This window comes from Convolutriloba macropyga, chromosome 4 (genome assembly GCF_964194025.1).
Source record: "Convolutriloba macropyga chromosome 4, txConMacr16.3, whole genome shotgun sequence".
NCBI lineage: Eukaryota > Metazoa > Xenacoelomorpha > Acoela > Convolutidae > Convolutriloba > Convolutriloba macropyga.
Genome location: NC_134471.1, coordinates 29,160,232 through 29,181,423, shown reverse-complemented (window position 1 = coordinate 29,181,423; position 21,192 = coordinate 29,160,232). Strand labels below are relative to the sequence as shown.

The following is a 21,192-nucleotide window of genomic DNA, read 5'->3' as shown; positions in this document are numbered from 1 at the left end:
AATTGTGGACGAGCGGGGTCGGAACCTTATGTGCCATCGCACATTACCGAGCCGCCTTGTTGTTTAGTACGGTTGAAAAAATGAAATATGTGCCTCGATCATTACTATTGTTTACAGTAAACTTGGTAGCACCAACACCGAGGAACTTCAAAGCTGCCTTTTTTGTCTAGAACTTGTTTTTGAAAACGAAGACCAATTCAATTGATCAAAAATTAATCAAAAAAAACTTGCACTAATCTTTTTTGCTTAATCTGTGTATTAAAAACATCACTTTTTGTTTGTTCCACCTAAAATTATTACAAATCTTCCTCCTCTCTTTAAATCATCTGTCTAAATTGTCACGGTTTTTCTTTGAAAATTAAACAAGATACGTTACCAAATCTTTTTCGTCTTAATTAAGACCAATGATTGTTTTTATAGATCCCAGATCATTACAAATAAAGTATGCGAGAGCAATCAGATCAAATTTTTCTGGAGACAAGATCAAGCGTATCAATAAAAACTGAAAAACAAAACCGAATCTTTGATTCAGCCAGGGGACATTATTTCTAGAGAATACCTAACGATGAAATCAGCCTCTCCAAACGCCACTGTAAATATAGACACACACCTCCGAGGCAAAAAATAACCCACGTTTTGGTTTTGTGAAATTTCAGCACAGCATATATCACGCTGACATAAAAGACATGAAAAACAAGTCGAGCAACTGGTAAACCAACAAAGTTGGAACGAGTCATTATAGATTCCAATAATAAATTACGCGCAGCTTAAAAAAGGGCTTCAAACAGGTCGGCTTACACTGCATTGAAGTGAGCTGAGAACCACCTCAATTAGTGCAATTTTTGAATGCCAAAAATTTGGTCACACATCGTGTGTGAACAGACTCTGCAATGACTTGAAGAAATTGACCTCAAAAACCAAAGAAAATTTCGGCTACCTTGACGAAACAGTTTATAATGAACACAACCTATTTGCGAAGCACGTCAGTTCAAAAAACGATGTACGTACAATAAAGTTCCGGCTCCCCACTTAAATCAAATCCCTTTACTTATTTTTCTTTTTTCTTTTCGTTAATCAAAATATTTCTTCCTCAACAAGTTTAAAACCAATTCAACAAAATGTTCAATCAATGCAAAACGGTGAGCTGAAGAGTGCGAACATGCGATTAATATATCCAATGGATTTCTTTTCGGATCCCCACTTCTTCACTTCATTTGCTTTATTTGCCAGACTCAAGACTCTTTTACGGCCGGAGAACATTGCTTTACTCATATTTCATCTAATGTGTACTCAATTTGATCATGTTGCTTAAAATATGCGGTAAATTAAATTAAATCGTTGGAAAAAGTTCTGAATGAAATTTTCCTCGCCTCGTTTTTCACTAACAAATTTGCGGGCTTCTGTTCTATACTCATCTTGCACATAAATAATTCCTGTCCCTATTGCACTATACAATGATTAAAAGCCAAAACAAATCCTGCCCGAAAAATATAAATTTGTTATATGCTCTACGATAGCGGAATATCCTCATAGCGTGGTTCGAGTCCCACCAACGAGTATCATCTCATTTTCATTTTTTGCTAAATTTATCATTTTTTAAAAAAAAAATTGTTTGCTGATATAATACGATTACAAAACGAACGACAAATAATGACAACAATGAAAAAAAAGTCATTGAATCAATGAACTCTGATCATCGAATAACCATGAACTAATCACTGAAAAAGTGATATCTTCACTTTTTTAAACGTCACTTATGAGATATCTGACTAGTCAATGAGGTGACAAGAAAAGGAAACGAACCTCAAAGTTGGTAAAATGTCCAAAAATCAGCCTAAAATTTGTGAAAATTTCCGACTATAAAAACTCGAAGTATCAAAGACAGAAAACCCTTTCTTAATACGTACATTCGAACAAAATAGTAAATTTTAGTCCAGTAGAGATAAAATGCAACCTGTTTTTTCTAATGGCAAGGCTCAATAACTCACTGTCAATCTTGAAAACAAATACATTTAAAAGTCAAAACAATCATAAGTTTTCGACTTCAAAACTAAACAGGTTTCCTTGAAACTGCGTAGGTAGGCAACTGAACTTGTCAATAATAAGCCTTGGTTCAAATTTTTCTGTTCTGTGATCAACAAAAAGAGCACAAAAGAGTAATAATTTTAAAAAAGACTGCGACTGATTACAGTCCGAACTTGATTTTGGATGGTAAAAAACAACGATTAGAGGAAATCAAGCTCTCTTTGTAATTAACAAAGATTGTGTCAGTAGGCGTGCTAACGCGCCAATAATTTTGAAAACATTAGCAATTTTGAAAACATTAGCAATAATTTAGCTGAATTATGAAAACATTAGAAATAATTTAGCCGAAAAATTGGATTAAACAGTTCAACAACACTCATCCATCTTTATAGTTAAAACAAACGACACTTGACCATATCGTTAATTCTTTGAAAATTTTTTGTTCCAGCAAAATTGGCGAAAAAAATGCGTAAAAATTTGCAAAATGTGAACAAGAACAAAAAAATCAGTCAAAGGTCGATAACAGTTTAAACGTCGATATCTCCGTGGGAAAAACGAAAATCAAACAAATATTTTTAATTATATACTTATACGCTGGACGGGCTTTCTAATTCTACAAAATTGACTGAATAGAAAAACCTATTTGAGTATAAGGTTACTCCCCCACTAAAGTGAGTCGGTAAAAATGTTCAAAGCGACAAAATATAAACTGCAACCCCCATCCCTTCTTCACAAAAACATATTCACACATAGATACATACACATACACGCACTAACAACCACATATATACACATACACATATAACTACGCACACACACACACACACACGCACACACACAAACACATACACACGCACACACACATACACACACACGTACGCACACACATACACACACACACACACACGCACACACACACACACACACACACACACACACACACACACACACACACACACGCACACACACACACACACAAACACAAGCACATACACATACACGCACAAACACACACGCACAGACACACACACACACACACACACACACACACTCACACTTACGTACACATCCACATAGAAATACCCACACAAAAGGCTATTTTTCATTGTAGGATAATAAACGTAAACCTATTCAATTTCGTCTCTAATCAATATTGTATAAAAATGGTCAACTAAACGCAATTTTTTGAATGAGAGCCGCAAGTGGTGGAAACCCAATAAGAGCAGTGCTGGTCACGTATCTACCTGGGGCCTGATAAATGGGATATTTCCTTCCCGAGAGGGGACAAAATTTCCTCATTTGATACTCCCTGCAGCCCAATTTAAATAATAGCCTGCTCCGAATGTCGAGGGCTATCTTGTATACATGCGTGGAGGGGAAGTGATGGTAATTTGCCCTAACAACTCTCTCTCCTGTTAATGGCGCTAGTGTAAAATGTGTCATTTATCAGTTTAAACGTTTAAACAGATGTCCACGAACTTTGAAAGTTTTATTACGGCAATATCCGTTTGTTGTCTATATAGTACCTTTCCAATGAAATATTAACATTTTTTTCCTTGCTAGTTTTCTATGATCTTTTCTAATGTTGCAAAGATATATGCGCGATAGTTCCCGCGATATATCAGTATGCTAAAACAAGTACAAGTGTGTATATGTGTGTGTGTTTGTGTGTGGGTGGGGTGGGGTGGGGGGTGTTTGGTCAAAATGAGGGCGGGTGAGGTGCCTATAGTGTAAAAGATCCGTCCTCCTCACAGATAAAAAATCAAAATTCAAATTTCACTTGCAAATCTTCTCCACTAAAGAGGGAGAAAAAAAGCCACAATGAGGTAATTAATTTCGTAAAAAGGAAAAACATTCATTTAATGATCAATTATGTCTAGGAAACGTCTCTTAATCAGAGCTCTCAATATATTTGAGGTGGTAAATGGAGCCCTTGAAAAATTTTATCTTCTAATTATGCCCCTTCGCTGAGGGCGTCAAAAACCACAATGGAGACATCTAAGCAATAAAATTCTTAAAATCATCAGTCACGTTACGCATTGCAGTGGAAATAATAATTTCGAGGCTCATATATCTGCAAAAATTGATGTTCCGTAAATTATATCAATTACAAGAAATCAACAGGAAGCTGCTATAAAGATAGCATTTTAGAGTTCTTTAAAAAACGACACGGCTGCCCTGGTCGGCTGTTATAGTGAACAAAATGTAGTAGCTATATAACAAGGCATTCAAAGTTCCGTTTAAAGTATTGGTATGAGGGGCATGTTCACGAGTCATATTTTGACACACTTCCCAAAATAATATTCAGCTTAGCTTGGTTCAAAAATCATTAAGTGGTAACATTCCACAAACTTCTAAATCTGCCAAAATGTTAAATTTCTGTTGTGGATCAATTCAAAATTAAATGCAATGTTTGAACGCGGAACGAAATAATTTCACTACAATTTAGTCAACACTACCAGCTGATTTTGAACGTTATTTTTTAAGAAAATCAAATTTGTTTTCACTTTTTTCAATATTAAATTAGGTACTGAGTTAGACATCTCTTTATGGAATCTTAGTTAATCGCAAACATCTCATTAGTTGAAATCTTGAACAGATCAAATTGTCATTTGGACACATCTCCAACCCACAAAATCCGGTGTTCATTGTCGCAGAATAGTCCTCATTGACAGCCTGAGGATACTAGTAATTGTAAAGAAAACTTTCGAAACAGGTTTAAAGTATGTCGCATAAGATTTGTTGCGTTAGTTGAGCTAAAGAGTTTTCAGTCGGTGCTATCAATTCTACTAAAAAATATTTCACTGATTATGGGGCGTTTCCGACACTATTACTAATTGGAAAACGTTAAAACTGAAAAAGTACAAAACAAAAAACTAATATTATATAAAACTATGGACAAATTAATTTTATTGTAAATTATTTTGAACTTAAAAAAAACAAAAGTTTTTCAAATATTGCTTACACATTGTCCAAAAGCACTCATCACATGCTCTGATGACAACGAAAGCAACCGAGATCATTTACAGAAGAAGTAATAACTAATAAAGGAACTATGAGAATGTTGAGACAATTAATTATAAAGACGACTCTCAAAAACACTCTAATATAACAATCAACGCCAATAACAATTTTAAAAAAATAACTCGTTTTAGTATATTAACCGAAAATCTCCAACCAAACAGATCAACTTAACTTAATCTTTGTTGCTGCATTTTTGAGAATTTCATCCAGTATAAAAAGTGAAGAGAAAACGTTGCAAAGAAAACAAACATTTATTTTTACAAAATTTTGTTTCTAATAAATTGTAACCTATGTTATGCCAAGATATCGATAATGAAGGTACAACAAATTAGAGCCCCCTCAAATTTGTTTTGAAAAGAAAATGGTGAAGGTGATGCTCAAAGAAAAAACGCGTATGATACATATTCAATCTTTAGCACTTAAGTTAAACAAAATAGCTCACCTATCAACTTCGATTAAAAAAAGCGATAGAAATACAGCAAAATCTGGTATATTACTTCTTTAAAGAGAAATAAAAAGCTAGAATTGACCTTCAAACACCGAACTACGATCATAGAAAATTAATCCATCGAATATCCTTCTTATCAAAAATACAAAATTTAATTAAAGGAACGAAAATCAAAATAGTTCAAAGCAGACAGCCATACCTCTTTCAAATTCAATCTAATGACAAAAATTCAAAAGAAAAAAATACTAATCAGTTTTTACCCTTTTTCATACATATAGATTTCTGGACTCAGTATTCGTTTCTGAAGAGCATATGCATTTCTTGAGAAAATTAAGATTCATTTATGACCAATACAGATCAAATTGTTTTATAAGTACGGATCAAATCAATATCAACCTTAAAAAACAATATTTTCTGCGTATACAGATACTGTTTTTATGAGCAGTAAAACTGTTTAATTTCATATCTTGTATGTAAAACAGTAGACAGAAAATGGTTCAAAATAAAATCATATATGACACAAAATTTTTTTAGGATATAAAGTATATAGTTTGAAACACATTTTTCTTGATCTAGGGTATGGTATGTCATCTAAGATTGACAGTGAGCTTTCATGCAAATTACGGTTCAGTCACAGCAACAATTCGACCCGATTAAAAATGATACCATTTTCAGGACGTTTACTCGCATATTAGCAAACTAAAAAATAGCATAGATGAAAAAAATTCCAGGCAAGCTAGACTGGGAATTCGTTTTGACTTAGACGATCCATAAACTGGGGGGGGGGGCTATAAAATTTCTATCGCTCAAAAGTTGCACAAAAAATCTGATCAGAGGCCGGTTGAGTTTGACAAGTTCTGATCAAAAGCCCTACGGCCGCACTAAGGTCACACTATTCCTTTGGTGGCACGAAAGTCTGACAAGAGGTTATTTCGGTCTGGCACGATCACAACAGATCCAAATCTGGATATACGGCTCCTGTGATGGTCATCCTGGGTCTTACGGTGTTAAATAAATCAACATGAGAAGCGGAGTGAATGCATTCAGCAGACATTTATTGAGATTGAGATTCGAATTCAGATGGCAGAAGTTACAAACAACTATTACCGGAATTCAATTCAACTCACAATCTAGGGTAACATACAACTCAAACGACTCTTCACGAGGTGCCCAAAAAATCTACATAAATCTGCAACACCTGATAAAACATCAAAAATGTCTATTATCCAAATAATAAGTTCCAAGCTAGTTCGAACGGAAAAAGATTTAATAGCAAAATGCCCTACCTGGACTGTTTAACAAAAGGTTGTTAGGCCTCTCCATATTAGCAGCAGCTCCATTATGGTTCGAATGAATAACACCACCACCACCACCACCAACAACACTACCGTTATCCGCCACCCTTTGATGATCTGAGGTCATTGCAATCAGCCCAGGTGACAATGACTGTTCCATTGCAGCCGGCAACCCCGTTCCATTCTGTTGCACTATCATGCTGCGTGTGGTAATATTTGTTCAGCGTCCAATTTGCAGTTTGTTCAACTTCAAACAGAAACAAACACGCTTTCATGCGTTATATAGTGCGAGGATATGACGCTAATATAGCTTCCGCTAGCTTAGTGCAAATCAAAGAAGCCAATTTAACTCCAATTGTGTTGATAAGTGTGGAATAAAAACAGCTAATTAATGCAAATAAAATTTGTAAAAATGGGAAAAACGGCCTATAAAAATTGACCGTTCGATTGATCATGTGGTAAGTGTGTAAAATAATAAAACCGAGGTACCGTGAAATTATGCTTGAATTTTTTCTCAATCGCAGCCGGAATAAGAAGCAAAAATTTAGCGACCGCGAATTTATGCTAAGCAAATAAAAGGCAGACACAAAAGTAGTCCTCTTAGAAACAAAGCATGCGGCGTGGAAAAATAGGGAAGTAGAAGTTATTGAAAAGCGCAAAAGCGAAAAGCAAAGGAGTAAAAGAAAGAGTGGGTTATACGTGTATAAGTATAATATATATGCGTATGTGCGTGTGTGTGTGTGTGTGGTAGTCTTATTTTAGCAATCAGTAAAAATCATACCTTTATTGAATAAATGCCATAAATTTATCACAGACTGCAGTTACTGGTAATAAGCAAAAACAAAGCATTAGCAACTGAAAATTCCACAAATTGTTTTTGTTCCTAAATACTCACGGCTGAAGGCCTTTACCATTCAATTGGCTTATTCTCTACCTCTCTTTTCTTCCTTCTTTTTCCATAACTGACGAGGAGGGTAAAGGCAGAGGGAAAACATGGAAAAATGAATTGGGGGTAAAGAGTTTTGTGGGCATATATTTGGAAGAGACCGGGGGTTATTTAGCGTGTTAATAAAACAGCCCAGCGGTGGTATTTTGCAACATAACGGCCTCTGAACAAAACCTAAACGCGTCACATTCCAATATTTACCCAACACTGAAAGTGTTTACCCCGTTCCAGTTCATATTAGCCCAACAAAACACGTAAACAGTTTGTGCGTTGCTCGAACGCTTTGAAAGGGTCCTGTCAAATTTAATGAGCCAAAACATTTTATCAAAGGGTTGTAAGCACGGAAAGGGTACAAAATATTAGCCAGATAGTACCCACAGGTAAGCACCTATTAGAGACACATGAACACCAAATGCGTTTCAAATGGCATAATCCAACACCGCTATTCATAACCAACTCATAACTAATTCATAACCGAGAGATTATAACAACAGCTACGCTGCGTAACCTGTACAATCCTGCTTTTACGTATACAACACAGCAGGAAAAGGGATTTAGCATAAGAGAACGTCAGAAATTTAGCTCTGCAATTAATAAAGTCAAACAGCAGAAACAAAAATATAAATCATGTACTTGGTTCACAAATTTCAGATCAGGTTTTGAACTCAAATTCTGTTCTACGATACATATGAAGATAACTCAGTTCTGAATGGTTGTACGTATTTCGGGACAAGGTTCAAATTCTTATGCATTTAAAGCCTGCCAATTATACTAAATGTAATCTAGTAATCAATTTCTCTCTCCTCAAATTCAGCAGGAACATTTTAGAGCACTGCATGTTGTCCAAACTTGATAGCAATCACTTGTAGCAAAATTATTTTCTCCACTAAATACTGTCTTTAGCAAACGTTTATTTGTGCCATTGGATTAGGAGTAAACAGTGTTGTTTGCTAATTCAGGGTGACGTCCATAGTTTTTTCACCACTCCATAGAACAAGAAAAACAAGTACATATCTACACAGTACATCTGACAAAATACCCAAAAACAACTCAAAAGGAAGTTTTTAATGTAACTGAATACAGGGAAAGCAGAAACGCACATCCAGGAAAGGCAGAAAATGCGGTAGTTCGTCAGTAATAATAATAAAAATTTCAACAAAAAAGAACCAAGTAAAAAGTAAAACCCTGTTGCATAAACAAATATTCTGTTTTCAAGTATCTGAAACATGGATGGAAAGATTGATTATTGTCTAAATGCCGGCATGTCTTTATTGGAACTCCAGTTTTCGCCTTAATCAGGTGTGTCGATTTTTTTCTATAATACTCACAAACAATCAGAAAATCCCTGTACACGTTAAATTTCGGCTTTTGGGACAATTAAAAAAACGTTTTTGAGAGCTGCACTACTCAGGATGTGTTCCTCAGAATAATGTGGCAAAGAATCTTGTGATACAGTTAAATCCTTAGGTTATTTTCACGAGAAAACGATCTAGCTGCGAAGGGGGGTTCAGCAGCAATCGGATTTTGTAGTTATTATTAGTTAAGATTATTTGGCGGCAGGTACAGATATCCAGCTTTTATTGAACTCAGCAAGACTTTTTCAACTAAATTGGCATAAAAATTGTTTGAAATTCTTCCACTCATCACTAGTCTTTAACCATTTTAACACCATTTGTATCAGATCGTATGCATGCATATGTGATTCAAATTCAATAGAGCTCTATTTTTAATAGAGATCTGACTCTTACATGTTTAATATAGATCTGGCTCTTATATGTTTAATAGAGATCTGGCTCTTACAGTATGGAGAACAATTTATCAACTATCAAAATGCAATGATATGCTTGCAGAGTGAAACGAAATTTGTAACAATACTAAGGAAACACACACACACACACACACACACACACACCAACAAAAATGAAAGTAGTTGAAAATAACAAAAAGACTTCTTTACATAAACCACGGTGACCAGAAAAAATGAAAGTCTTGTTACTGAGAAATATCGATACTTTAATGAATACAAACTGAGACAAAGTGACAAAGTGCTGATTCGTTTAAGCCTTTTAAAAAGCGACGCAACCTTGTAAATAGAAAAAAAGATCTATACGCTTTCAAAAAAACTTTCATCGAAACGGTCATCTAAAGAGGAGAGGTTAAGCCATTGGTCATCGGAAAAATGCTTGTTCAACCTCAAACATTTCATTTTGAGGAAAGTGAATAAGAGTATTGACAACCTAGACAACAAGAAAACACCAGGCCCGGGATACATGAAAATCTGGTAAATACTATTTTGGAACGCATCTTCATAAAATATTTAACAGTTTTAATCACGAGAAGGTTCTCCCAACAATTATAAAGGATGCACAAATTGCAAAAAACAAGAAGCTCTATCTATTTTAACATTTTGCCGTTATGTTTCCGTAACACCAATTTTTGTGAAAATCTTTTCTTGAATCAGTTAACAGAAAACCTTAAAAAATGTGAGTTTTTGAACAGAGAGCAGTTCGGTTTCCAATCTGTAAGGTTTACAACAGCCGTTTTTCGCTACCTTATCTAAAAAGTAACAGGAAATATGAAATAAAGCTACGACACTGGTGCTGCGTTCTAAGATCCTCCAAAAGCTTTCAACTCAATATCACATTTAAGCTTTCTCACAAAAGCTGACAATTCTAATCTCCCTCAATCGACATTTGTTTCTAAAACCCAACCAACAAATTGAACACAATACGCAAAATTGGAATTTGATTTATCAGAGAAAGTGCCTGTTAACCATAGTTTTTCACAAGCAACTGCGCGAGGATCTCTATTCATTCATACATCAACAATTTGTCTGGAAAAATTGGAGGGTGAAAATAACCTTGATTGTTTTCCGAATGACACTAGTACAACTTGCGAGTTTTTCACAAGAATAAAAATATACCATGAGAAATTCAAAAAGTTGAATGAACTGACAGATACCGGACAAAGAATTAAATCAAACAAAACGTCGATAAAACAGATTTGCTATTCTTTACAAGTGACACCAATTCATATCCAGAGTTTTCTTTTAAAGTTGAAGCTATTAAACCAACTCATGCTTGTTGCTACCGAGGAGTGTAAAATGATACAAACATCCTTTGAAAATCGAGCTGACTCAGTTTTAAACAAAAAGGCAACTGCAGTCCGTTCCTTTGAAGGTAAGACTGAGGACAAATTCCTTTAAAGGTAAGAATTAAAATTTTCAAATCAATTGTGCCCTCTCGTTTTGCCTTCAGCGGAAAAATCCTTCAAAATCTTACAGAAAAAAAAATAAACCGCATAAAAAAGAAAAAAATTGGCGATGAAAGGCTTGTTTTTTCCTCAAAAATTAGACCATTTAACTGATATTCTAATTAAAGACCGTATCATTCCAGCTGAATTGTTTATCTCGGAAGTTAGATTAACAAAACTTTAAAATATATAAGACACAGGGCAACATCCGAAAATCACAAACTATTTGCTAATCGACTGAAACCAAGACAGAACAATAGAACCAATCAAATCATTATGAAAACAGTATACGAAAAAAGTAGAGTAACAAATCTTTTACAATGAAAACAGTTCAGAATTGGAACAATTCACCCACTTAAGTAACAACTTTATATAGCATAATTTGCTTTAGAAATGATCCAACCAAATTTTTGCCCGCTTAGCAGAACATATAAATACCCGTTAGCAGATAAAAGAGAGCGTTCGAATCCTATTGTTACAGCCAAAAATTATAAACTATTTGCTAATCGACAGTAACATGGACAGAACAAAAGAACCAATCAAATTATTATAAAAACAGTACACGAAAAATGTAGAGCAGCAAATCTTTGACAATAAAAACAGTTCAGAAAAGGAACATTTTGCCCACTTTAGTAACAACTTTAGACAGCATAATTTGCTTTAGAAATGATCCAACCAAATTTTTACCAAATCAGCAGAAGAACATATAAAACCCGTTAACAGATAAAAGAGAGCGTTCAAATCCTATTCTTAACTATAACAACAGACACGATTTAAAGAATATTATACTAATAACAATACTCATACTGTATAATATTTTTGAAACAATTTCAAGCATGTAAATATTCAACCTTGAGGGTTATAGTCAGAAAATTTACATTCAAAAAACTTTGAGATTGGTTAATCGATTGTTGTTTGGTTTTATGAAAGATACTTTTCATCAAAGGCTCCGATTTGGAACCTTTTTTGCTCTTTTTAGTAAAATTGGAAAAACCTTAACTTAAAACTCCGTATTAAAAATCTGTATTGAACACTCGTGAACCTTCATTATTTGTTAAACGCTCAAAACTCTACGTCTAAAAACCATTGATAAAGATTGATAAATTACTTGAAATTTGTGATATCTTGGCTTAGAATCAACCACTGGTTATTGGAATTAGTTTTTATTGGTTGAGCTGGATTAAGCGAAATTTATTCTCAATATCTTCTCGGAAAAACTTGCGAAGGCTTTCTCCTTTTTTCGCTCCCAAATTTTTGCCTCAACTGATTTATGACTAATACAAGAGGATAAAAAATTTTGATTTCCAATCTCATTGGTGAGACATCAAAGTTCATCAGCGGTGATTGATCTTGCTCCTTGGGCAATAAATTTTCGAAATACGACTCCCCACTCATCGCAGAGATAAGGATTCAAAGGTTTAATTGCGTTTCAAGTCTGCCTATAATCTCACATTTTGCAATTAGCATGATTGCGTACACCAAAAATGCTAAAAAAGAGAGACTGTTTGATATAGCCAACTCAAAACATCGCCACAAGAAAACCTTATGAGCTATAGCTGAAAATCCTTACAGCGGCTCGCAGGCCAAGGAGATGAATAGAATTCCAACTTCGCATCAATTACTGGCGCAGTGTTCGTACTTCCTGTCCTTATCTGTTGACAGGTCAAAATCACATTCATCCGCCATTTTGCAATAAAAACACGGTTGTAAGGGACAGGTGACAGTAACATCCAATGCTGCCGGCTGACCCGCATTCTCCGTGAACAACCTACCATTATATCTAGATTCCACGATGTACGAAATGGAAATTTTCACTCGCTCTCCATAAATTTCACACTCAGCCGGTATTGAAGAGCAGCGGCGTAGTCATTCGGAGAAAAATTTAGTTTGAGCTGAAATGGGTCTGCTGATATACAAGCGCCTGATTGTGATGCAGAATTGAGAAAGTAAACGAACTATTTCTTTTGTAGAAGGTTGTTTGCCTGACAAATTGCTATGAGCCGAGGTGCGGTCACAATTTGCAATAACTCATGCGTTGCTTTTAACCGAAGCGAAGTTTTCAGTTGGGTTATGGCAATTAGAGTTTCAGCCAGATAAAAAACAACACATGCCGCCTTTAACTGATACACTGATCTCATTATTTCGGCGCCAGTTTTGCTAATTGGATTTCATGCGTAGTCCCTTGAAGTATCTGTACTCGAAAGACTTAAAACGCCGCCAAACGTTGCGCGCTGAGGTCAGAAATTTTTTGCAGGATTTTCAACGATCCTTCTAATAGAAAACTGCGTCGTAAGGAGTAAACCAAATTGGGCGCAGCAAAAATGCAGGATACCAAGAGCGCATATTGATCGTCTTCAGATAAAAAAAATTTGAGAAACTCCTTTATTCTTTAAACGCGTTTCAGTAAAATAGAGAAAACAAAAGCAACAGAACCTATAGCATCTGCTAATTCAGTTCAACGTTGTTCTTCTTGATCAAACTATCAATTTATTTCAGATTTTCAGATGCTCAAAGCTCGCCCTGATCCTTCTTGAGTTCCAAACCGCAATTGGCTCCTGTTATGGAAATAATTTCCTACACAATACAGTTAGGTTTCACTAACTGCAAAAATGTTGTCATCAGTATGCCAGCAGTGGTGGGAGATGTTTTGTTTTTGCTTTCAATTTCAGTTATGAGGGGCTACATTGCCCACAAAAACAAAGGTGGGCCCAAAAGAGCTCCATGTTGCACTACAGACTGACGTTTCATAGTTGAGCTATTCGAAGACAAATTGTTATTATCTTGTTGAAGAACAAATTGAAGAATTAATTGTGTTATCTTGTCTAAGCAGATATCTTCTGTGAAAACCAATTGATTGTCAACTATTTAGCCAAGGTAATTTTTCAGTGTTAGTTTTAAGACATTAATGGTGAGTTTCCAGATTTTATTGTTGTTTTTCCTTCCCATAAACCGCTCTCAAATTAATTGTTCTTTCTGAACACAAGCTGTTTATCTCCACTTGATGAGTTTATGACGCTAAGCGATAAAAAAACAAAATTAATTGGCTGGATTGATCTCATGTACCGCCTTTATTTCCTAAATAGTCCCACAGGTGTGTTGAGTAGTCATCAAACAACTACAGGTACTGTTTGAATTTAACAGATTGAGGCCATTAAAACTCTTACAAACCAATTCATTGCTTCTACATTAAATAGAAATGGCCGAAACCTTTACGCTATTATGTAAATCAGAGAAATTAAACTGCCGGCCCTTTTAAAATTTTGGAAGGACAGTTATACGCAAATACCAAGGGCCAACAAAAATTTCTTACAAACGGCGAATCTTACATTTTTCATAGCTTAAAGGAGTTTTGAATCAGAAAAATAATTGGTTTCACAAGAGGTTGTTCTATGTTAAAAACTTTGTACAGCAAAAACGATATAACCTTAACAGAAAAGTCATGCCGGTGTTTACAATTTTAGAAGGACACAACAATTGTAGGCACGTTATTACGCATTTGATTATTACCAAAACATTTACTTAAAGAAAAATATTTCAAACCATGTCTTTTTAGAACATCAAAGGATAGTAATATTTCCAACGCTTTCATCATCACATATCCTTTGTTATCCAAATAAGTTATGAAGGTTTTTTGGGGCGGCCATACGATCAACAAATATCGTACGAGTATCGAAGGACGATTATTTTAGCACTTGGAGCAGGATTATTGTTCTCAGATCTCTATTACTCACGCATTCAAATTTTAACGCATTATATTCTTTCGAAACTTTTTTTAGCAGTTCATCAATTCAACGGATAAACCGACAGATAAATTCGGGAATCAAAGTGGGTTTATTGAAATTCCGATCATCTGATTTGGTCAACTTTACTCAAGCAAAAGTAAATTTTGCGACGTAATGATAAAATGATAATTAATGCCCGAACTGACGTCACATTTATTTTCAGCGCTAAATCATAGTAACTTTAATTCTGTATTTTAAGTTGCCAAGTATCGTGATCATGTCGAAAATAGGAATGATCAGAGTAGATAATCAGAACAACTTATTTACTTTGAATTTGTTCTGAAATGCAAGCCATAATCATACTGTGCCATAACTGCTCAGAAAACAATATCAGCCTGAAATCAAAGTTCTCAGAATAAAATGTTAAGCATGTGGATACTCTGAATTTACTATGAGAATAACAAAGAATTTTAAAAATATTCAATCGACATTTAAAAATGCAGTTCTCAAGATATAGAAAAACTAGCCAAACTAGCCTTGATATTGCTGCGCGTTCAGCAGAAACAAGTCCTTTTTCCAACGATAAATAAAATGGCATTTAAAATTTCAATATATCAAAAATAACTTTTCTATCGTACACCGAATTTCTAGGAAGTCGAGGTAAAAAAAGTCCTCTTTATAACTATAGCAAAACTATGTCAGTAATTCTAGGTCACTACTTGCGGAAAATTTGAAAAAATGGGCTAACAGAGCGTAATTGTTGCCATTAATTAGTTGCCATTAAAAAATTGGTCGAATTGGCAAAAACTTAGCCAAAATAGTATCCAGAAGAGCCATTCAAACAATTCAACAACTCTCTTTAATCTTATAATGTACAACCTATTCCAAAATCGTTGACAACTTTACCATTTTTCGTAGCGAAGTTATTTAAAAAATTGAGCAAAGAATACCAAAAACTTCAACAAAACAAACGGCATTTAAGCCTGGATAACTGACTGGATAAATGTAAATGCATAGAACCTCTTTAACTCTATACGCTGTAGAGGCTTTCGAAGTATACCACTCAACTGTCAACGAGGAATATATCCATAGGCCAAAATTGACATAAAAACCAGTTTAGCATATAGCCCCTCTCACAATAGCTTAGGTCGAATAAAAGGATTCCGAATGAATCAACAACGTGTATTAATTCTGACGAAATTGCTCTCATTTTGGAAACATTCGGAGACAACTGGAGCAAAGTTAACACCACCATTAGTAAATTTTTAGAATTATGAAGAGTTCAAGTTGCTCAAAAAACAATATCATTGGAACCCGTGCTTCAAGAGCTTTCATATGACACCACTCTCATCCAATTTGTAATTTGATCCCGAAAATTTAAAACGGCCTTGACAAAAAACCCGACAAAAAACCTTGACAAACCACGAAGAAGAATAACTTGACAACAAAAATTTAAAGTGGCGTTAGAAATTTTGTTTCGTATTTGTTTTAGTTTTCCGTCACTTCACACAAAATGAATATTAAAAATAGCGTAAGAATATAAGCAAACAAGACTTAAGGACGAGCGTATGCACATACCGCCCCAAACCTGTTCTTAAAAATGTTCTGACAGATAATAGGATACATCAACAATTTTCAAAACAAATTCCTTTAGTCATTAGAGGTGATGCTTTTGGAAACAGAACAGGTAAAGCAAGAAAAAAAATCAGCTGCTCCTGCCAAGTTTTATTTCATACCTGCTAGGAAAATATGAAGAAAAATGACATCAAATTAGTAAAAAGAGAGTAAAAAATAAGTAAAAATCGTAACTGCTAAATGACTTCTAAAAACTGTTGTTCATCCCAGCAACAAAAATTTGCAAAACCAGCATTTAATAATTTTGCTGTCTATCCATAAAAGAGACAATTTAAACAAAGAAAATAAAGGGAATTTTTCATGAAAAAATATTAAAAAATCGGAAAATACAAAAAACTTATCTTATGAACACAGAATTGCTGGATAAAAAATGACAACAGAGATCGCACAATTAATTAATTTTACAGTCTTCAAGTGGCGTGATAGTCAAAAGGTATGTTGTGTAATGCACACGCCAATGATTGAGAGCTCAATCCCCTGCCTCCGTAAAGCTATCTGTGTGAGGATGAGCTCTTACTAAACCAATGCTCCAGGTTGACCATACCCTGACCATTGTTGGCTGCAATTATGGTACAACATGAAAATTTCAGACGCAAAAAAGTGGCGTTAGTGACCAGAAAAGAGCAATGTAGCTCATAAAAATATCAATCTGAAATGTGGGGAACAATTAGAAAAAGGGCAGCTGAGAAGGGGCTGCCGTAGGCCTAATGCTGTTCCGCTGCGGTTACGCAGGAACCAAAATTATTGTTTGAAACATTATATACTTTTTCTACGGAAAAGAATCTTATTTAATAAAATATTTCTCTGGTGAAAAAATGGATAAAATTTGATACTTTTGCCATTCTTCTTTGGCCAAGGCTTAGTATTTTTGCGGCAACCCAATGCATCTACTGGTTTTGATTGAAAAATAGTGAAGATAGTTTTATTCAAACTTTTTTCATTTGGGTATGAAAAGTTCAGAAAGTTTTTTCGAGGAGTTATTGAGATTTTCAAAAAATTTTCACAGACCATTTTTGTATATCTCCGCAAAAGATATTGGGCGGCAAAATTAACTGAACAAAAAAGCCAGTCATGCATAGTTCCTAACACCTCAAATAAATTTTGGGATGGGAACAAAAATAATTGGACAATAAATGAACACATTGTTCCCTAATTTTTGCTCCCTTGTCTGGACCTGGAATTAATAAAAAAAATACCGTCCTTGACCGATATAAGGCATGATATGACTGTCCTGGATAGATTTTTGGTATGAAAAGACTTTGTCCGGACTTTAAGTGATGTCCTCGACTTTGGCGCAATTGTTTAACCATTGGGTACGGACGGAGAGGGTCGAGATATCGAACCCAGATGTTTGCGGAGCTTTTTATTTTGACCCATTTTTGTATATGAAAAGAATTTGGCTGGACTTATGAAAAGAATTAGCCTCGAATTTAATTAGGGTCCTCGGCCGCGTTTATTAAAATTCAATATCCCCCCCCACCCACCTGGAATGAATAGGTCTTTTCATAATTTCAGGTCTAGACTAAGGCTGCTTTCATCTGCTAGCTATTTGCTAACCTTTAAATATAACCAACCAACAACATTGCTAACTTTCTTGTCATTGATGAAAATAACAAAGACTATTTTTTGTTTTCCCTGTGACGTCATTAGAATTTAAATAACAGCAACAAGTTTCTAGTATACTTTAGTTTACGTCATAGCTTCCTACTTTTCCACCTTATGTCAAAAAGAACTATAATAGCTACTTTAATTACAAAACCAAGCAACCTGTATTTTAAAAAAATTGGTCCTACCTCTCTATTCGAGTTCAGGTGATTTTACCATTTTATAGTCTCTCCTCAGGTAAATACATTGTTGTGTTGTGTTATTTATAGTTCAATTCCAAAACCAGTATACGCGTTTTTCAAGGGAAAGGTATAATGTAAAGCAGCATCGATAAAGAAAGGAATGCGGTACATGAATTATTTGTAGAATTGTCTCAAAAACACTTACAAAATTGGCATCGGTTCAATTGGTACAATCCCGGTCGAGAGGCAATCAAGCAAATAAGGAAATTACAAAGAAAAAGGACGGTGTATAACCGCTCTAATATCTCGCTTATTGCGTTGTTTAAGACGCCACACACAAACAATGCGAGAATAACACACCAAAATAAGATCACAATAAAGACACTGTAATTGAACTATCTTTGAGAAATAGTAAAATAAAGAACTGAAGCTAAAAAAAAAGGAGGAATAGTAAAATTGAGGTAGAATTGACTAAATGGTAAATTCTGTTTGGAGAATATCAGTTTTTTTCATTGAATGTGTTTACAGAATTATACAACGTCTTTTTCCTTGTTCGTTGTCATTCCTCTTGCGTCCTTTTTCCACTATGGCGGCGTATTTTGAAACTCCCATCAGAAAAGCAGGCAGCAATTTCAGACTAAATGGCAGAACTGAATATGGGTTACAGTAGCGAACGCGCGTTTTGGCAGAATTTTATCAGCTTTAAACTGTAAAGGACGAGCGATAATTAACGGCATTTTTCTCCTTTTTTTTCACTTAAAAGTACTATTTTTACAAGATTTATCAAACGTTAAAAATCAGTAAATTGTCAGCCGACTTAATTTTTTTCTTAAGAAAATAAAATTCAACTGCCAAAAATAAATTTCTTTAAAACAAATTGCCCTTTTCCATTTGAAATTATGAAATCGAAAAACTGGGCTAAAAATTGATGCAGATCTAGATGTTTCCTAATACGAAATTAAGTTTATCCAAGAAAAAAAATATTTAAGGGTTCTGTATAAAAATGCTCAATTCCAAAGTAAACGAAGGAAGCAAGCAATCGCTTCAGCCACTTATCGGCTATTACAGTGTCGGCTAATTGATATTAATAGATAAATAACAACTGAATGAGCACAACACACACACATACACATACATACATACGCATACAAACATAACACACACATATAGCTTACAGGTAAATGTGAAAGAGTGGAAAAAGAGAATGGATGTATTGCTGATGGTGAACTGAATTAATATATGGATAGATAGATAGATGGATGGATGGATGGATGGATGGATTAGATGCATGGCGGTGCAATAGAGCGGCTTATTCCCACTAGTTGGTTAGGCGTATATTCATTTGGAAAAAGATGGCGATCGCCAAATTGGCCGACTGGGGGTTTAGTCGACAACCAAAAGAGGTGAGAGTTTAAGCCGACAACCCGACCGCACAGCAATTATACACAGGTTGGACGAACTAATGATATTTTGACCAATCAGATTTGACGACGAAAGGGGTCGTTTCTATTCTTACCCATTACCCAAAATTATAGCGCGCCCCCATTGTAGTGTTTACGGTATGTTTGGCTATACAATGTATAGCCACTAAGCTAGGAGATGGGGGCCTATAATGGGAAAGACCCGATCCATCCGAATTAATAAGCTGCCAGCTAAATTTCTGTTTTTACTTGTCGGCTAAACACCCTGTCGACCAGTGTTGGCAACACCTGAAAATATAATAGACTGTTTTACACCGCTTTTCTTTTTCTGTCTCTTTTCATTGCGCTCACTTCTTTCATTTTTTCATATTCTGTTTTTGTTCCCCTCCTCTGTTTTCCCTCTTTTCACTCATGTTTTCCCTCTATTCAGTCCAGGTTTGCTCATGTATTTCTGGCAGCTTTGAGCCACCGGAACACAAACACCTAATTTTGGACGACCGCTCACTCAACCGAAATAGAGCCGTAGCTCGTTGTAAAACCGCCTTCTGTTTTGACTTGCTCAATATCAGTTGTATATAGAATTTCATCATTTTAAAAAGCCTGTAGTTGAGAAAAACACCGACCAAGGCTGCGTTTTTGCACACAAACTCAATAAGAATAGCAAAATCTTGGAACATTTTGGTGAGAATAGATCAAAGATCTTCAGACCAGCTATGAAAAATTTGATCATCCTAGTCGAATATCGGCCGTACGGCCATGGATTCTCAAGATCATGCAAGAAACTTGCAAGTAACGATTAGGATCTTGCATGAAAGAGAATTCGTATATTGCAAGAGCAGTCATTCCATTTGGCTGCTCTTAAGTCGGCTTATTGTGACACATCCTATTATAAGGCATTGGATAAGATAACAAGGGCTACTCTTCAGTGGCGGGGTTATAAAGGAAGAGGTTGACATTAGACACGTGAAGAATTTCCTTATCCCAACTATTGAGGAATGAGAAGGAAAGATAGAAGGAAAGAAATGAAGAATAGCAAGATGGACAAAGCAGCCTCTCAATGATGTAGCCAGAAACACATCCCTCTATTACACACACACAATGGAACTCTCAAAATACATATATCTGTATACATATATGTAAAGATCCCTTTTTACCCTAGACAGAGTGATTAGCTTGGGAGGGTATTTAACGGGAGTATATAGACCACAGTCCCACACAGACACAGCGAGCCTAAATTTTCTTGAATTCTTTTGAACCAACCACCACTACCCTCAACTTTACTTACCCCCCCCCCCCACTCAAGAGCGCACATAAGACACACACCGACACACGCACACCAATTACCACTTTACCTACTACCACACCTTCAACTACACCCCTCAGTGCACCCTACCTTCCTTCATGGTTTTTTTTGCTGCAATCCTTTGAGGATAAATCGTAGCTCCCATCTTTTTATTAATTTCAAGTCACTTGCAGCATTGATGAAATTATTTTTCCCTGTTTAACGGAGAAGCTGAATGAAAGGTACAAAACACAGTCGTATACACGCCCAAAGGGGCGAGAGAATATAAAAAGGCCCATTTGTGGCAAAGTCTGCATCTAATTAAACGGAGCAATAAATTTTACAAAACTGCTTT

General features: G+C 35.3%; 3 protein-coding genes across 5 annotated transcripts in view; 1 reads left to right on the top strand and 2 right to left on the bottom strand.

Annotated features, from left to right (window-relative positions):
• LOC142337591 (uncharacterized) overlaps positions 1-18,731 on the bottom strand; it is a 48,807-nt gene extending 30,076 nt beyond the window's left edge. The window contains exons 1-2 of one of the 3 annotated variants that reach the window (XM_075386932.1): positions 18,340-18,731; positions 6,784-7,039 (exon numbers count right to left, since the gene is read on the bottom strand). In XM_075386932.1, the coding sequence (XP_075243047.1) occupies positions 6,784-6,991 (208 nt within the window). In that variant the 5' untranslated portion in view covers positions 6,992-7,039; positions 18,340-18,731. The other 2 variants (XM_075386931.1, XM_075386930.1) reach the window with 2 other exon arrangements.
• The window catches only part of LOC142337593 (tRNA (cytidine(32)/guanosine(34)-2'-O)-methyltransferase-like), a 47,825-nt gene that overhangs the window by 2,082 nt on the left and 24,551 nt on the right, over positions 1-21,192 (top strand). The gene's annotated exons all lie outside the window — the stretch shown is intronic.
• The window catches only part of LOC142337592 (START domain-containing protein 10-like), a 308,346-nt gene that overhangs the window by 267,859 nt on the left and 19,295 nt on the right, over positions 1-21,192 (bottom strand). The gene's annotated exons all lie outside the window — the stretch shown is intronic.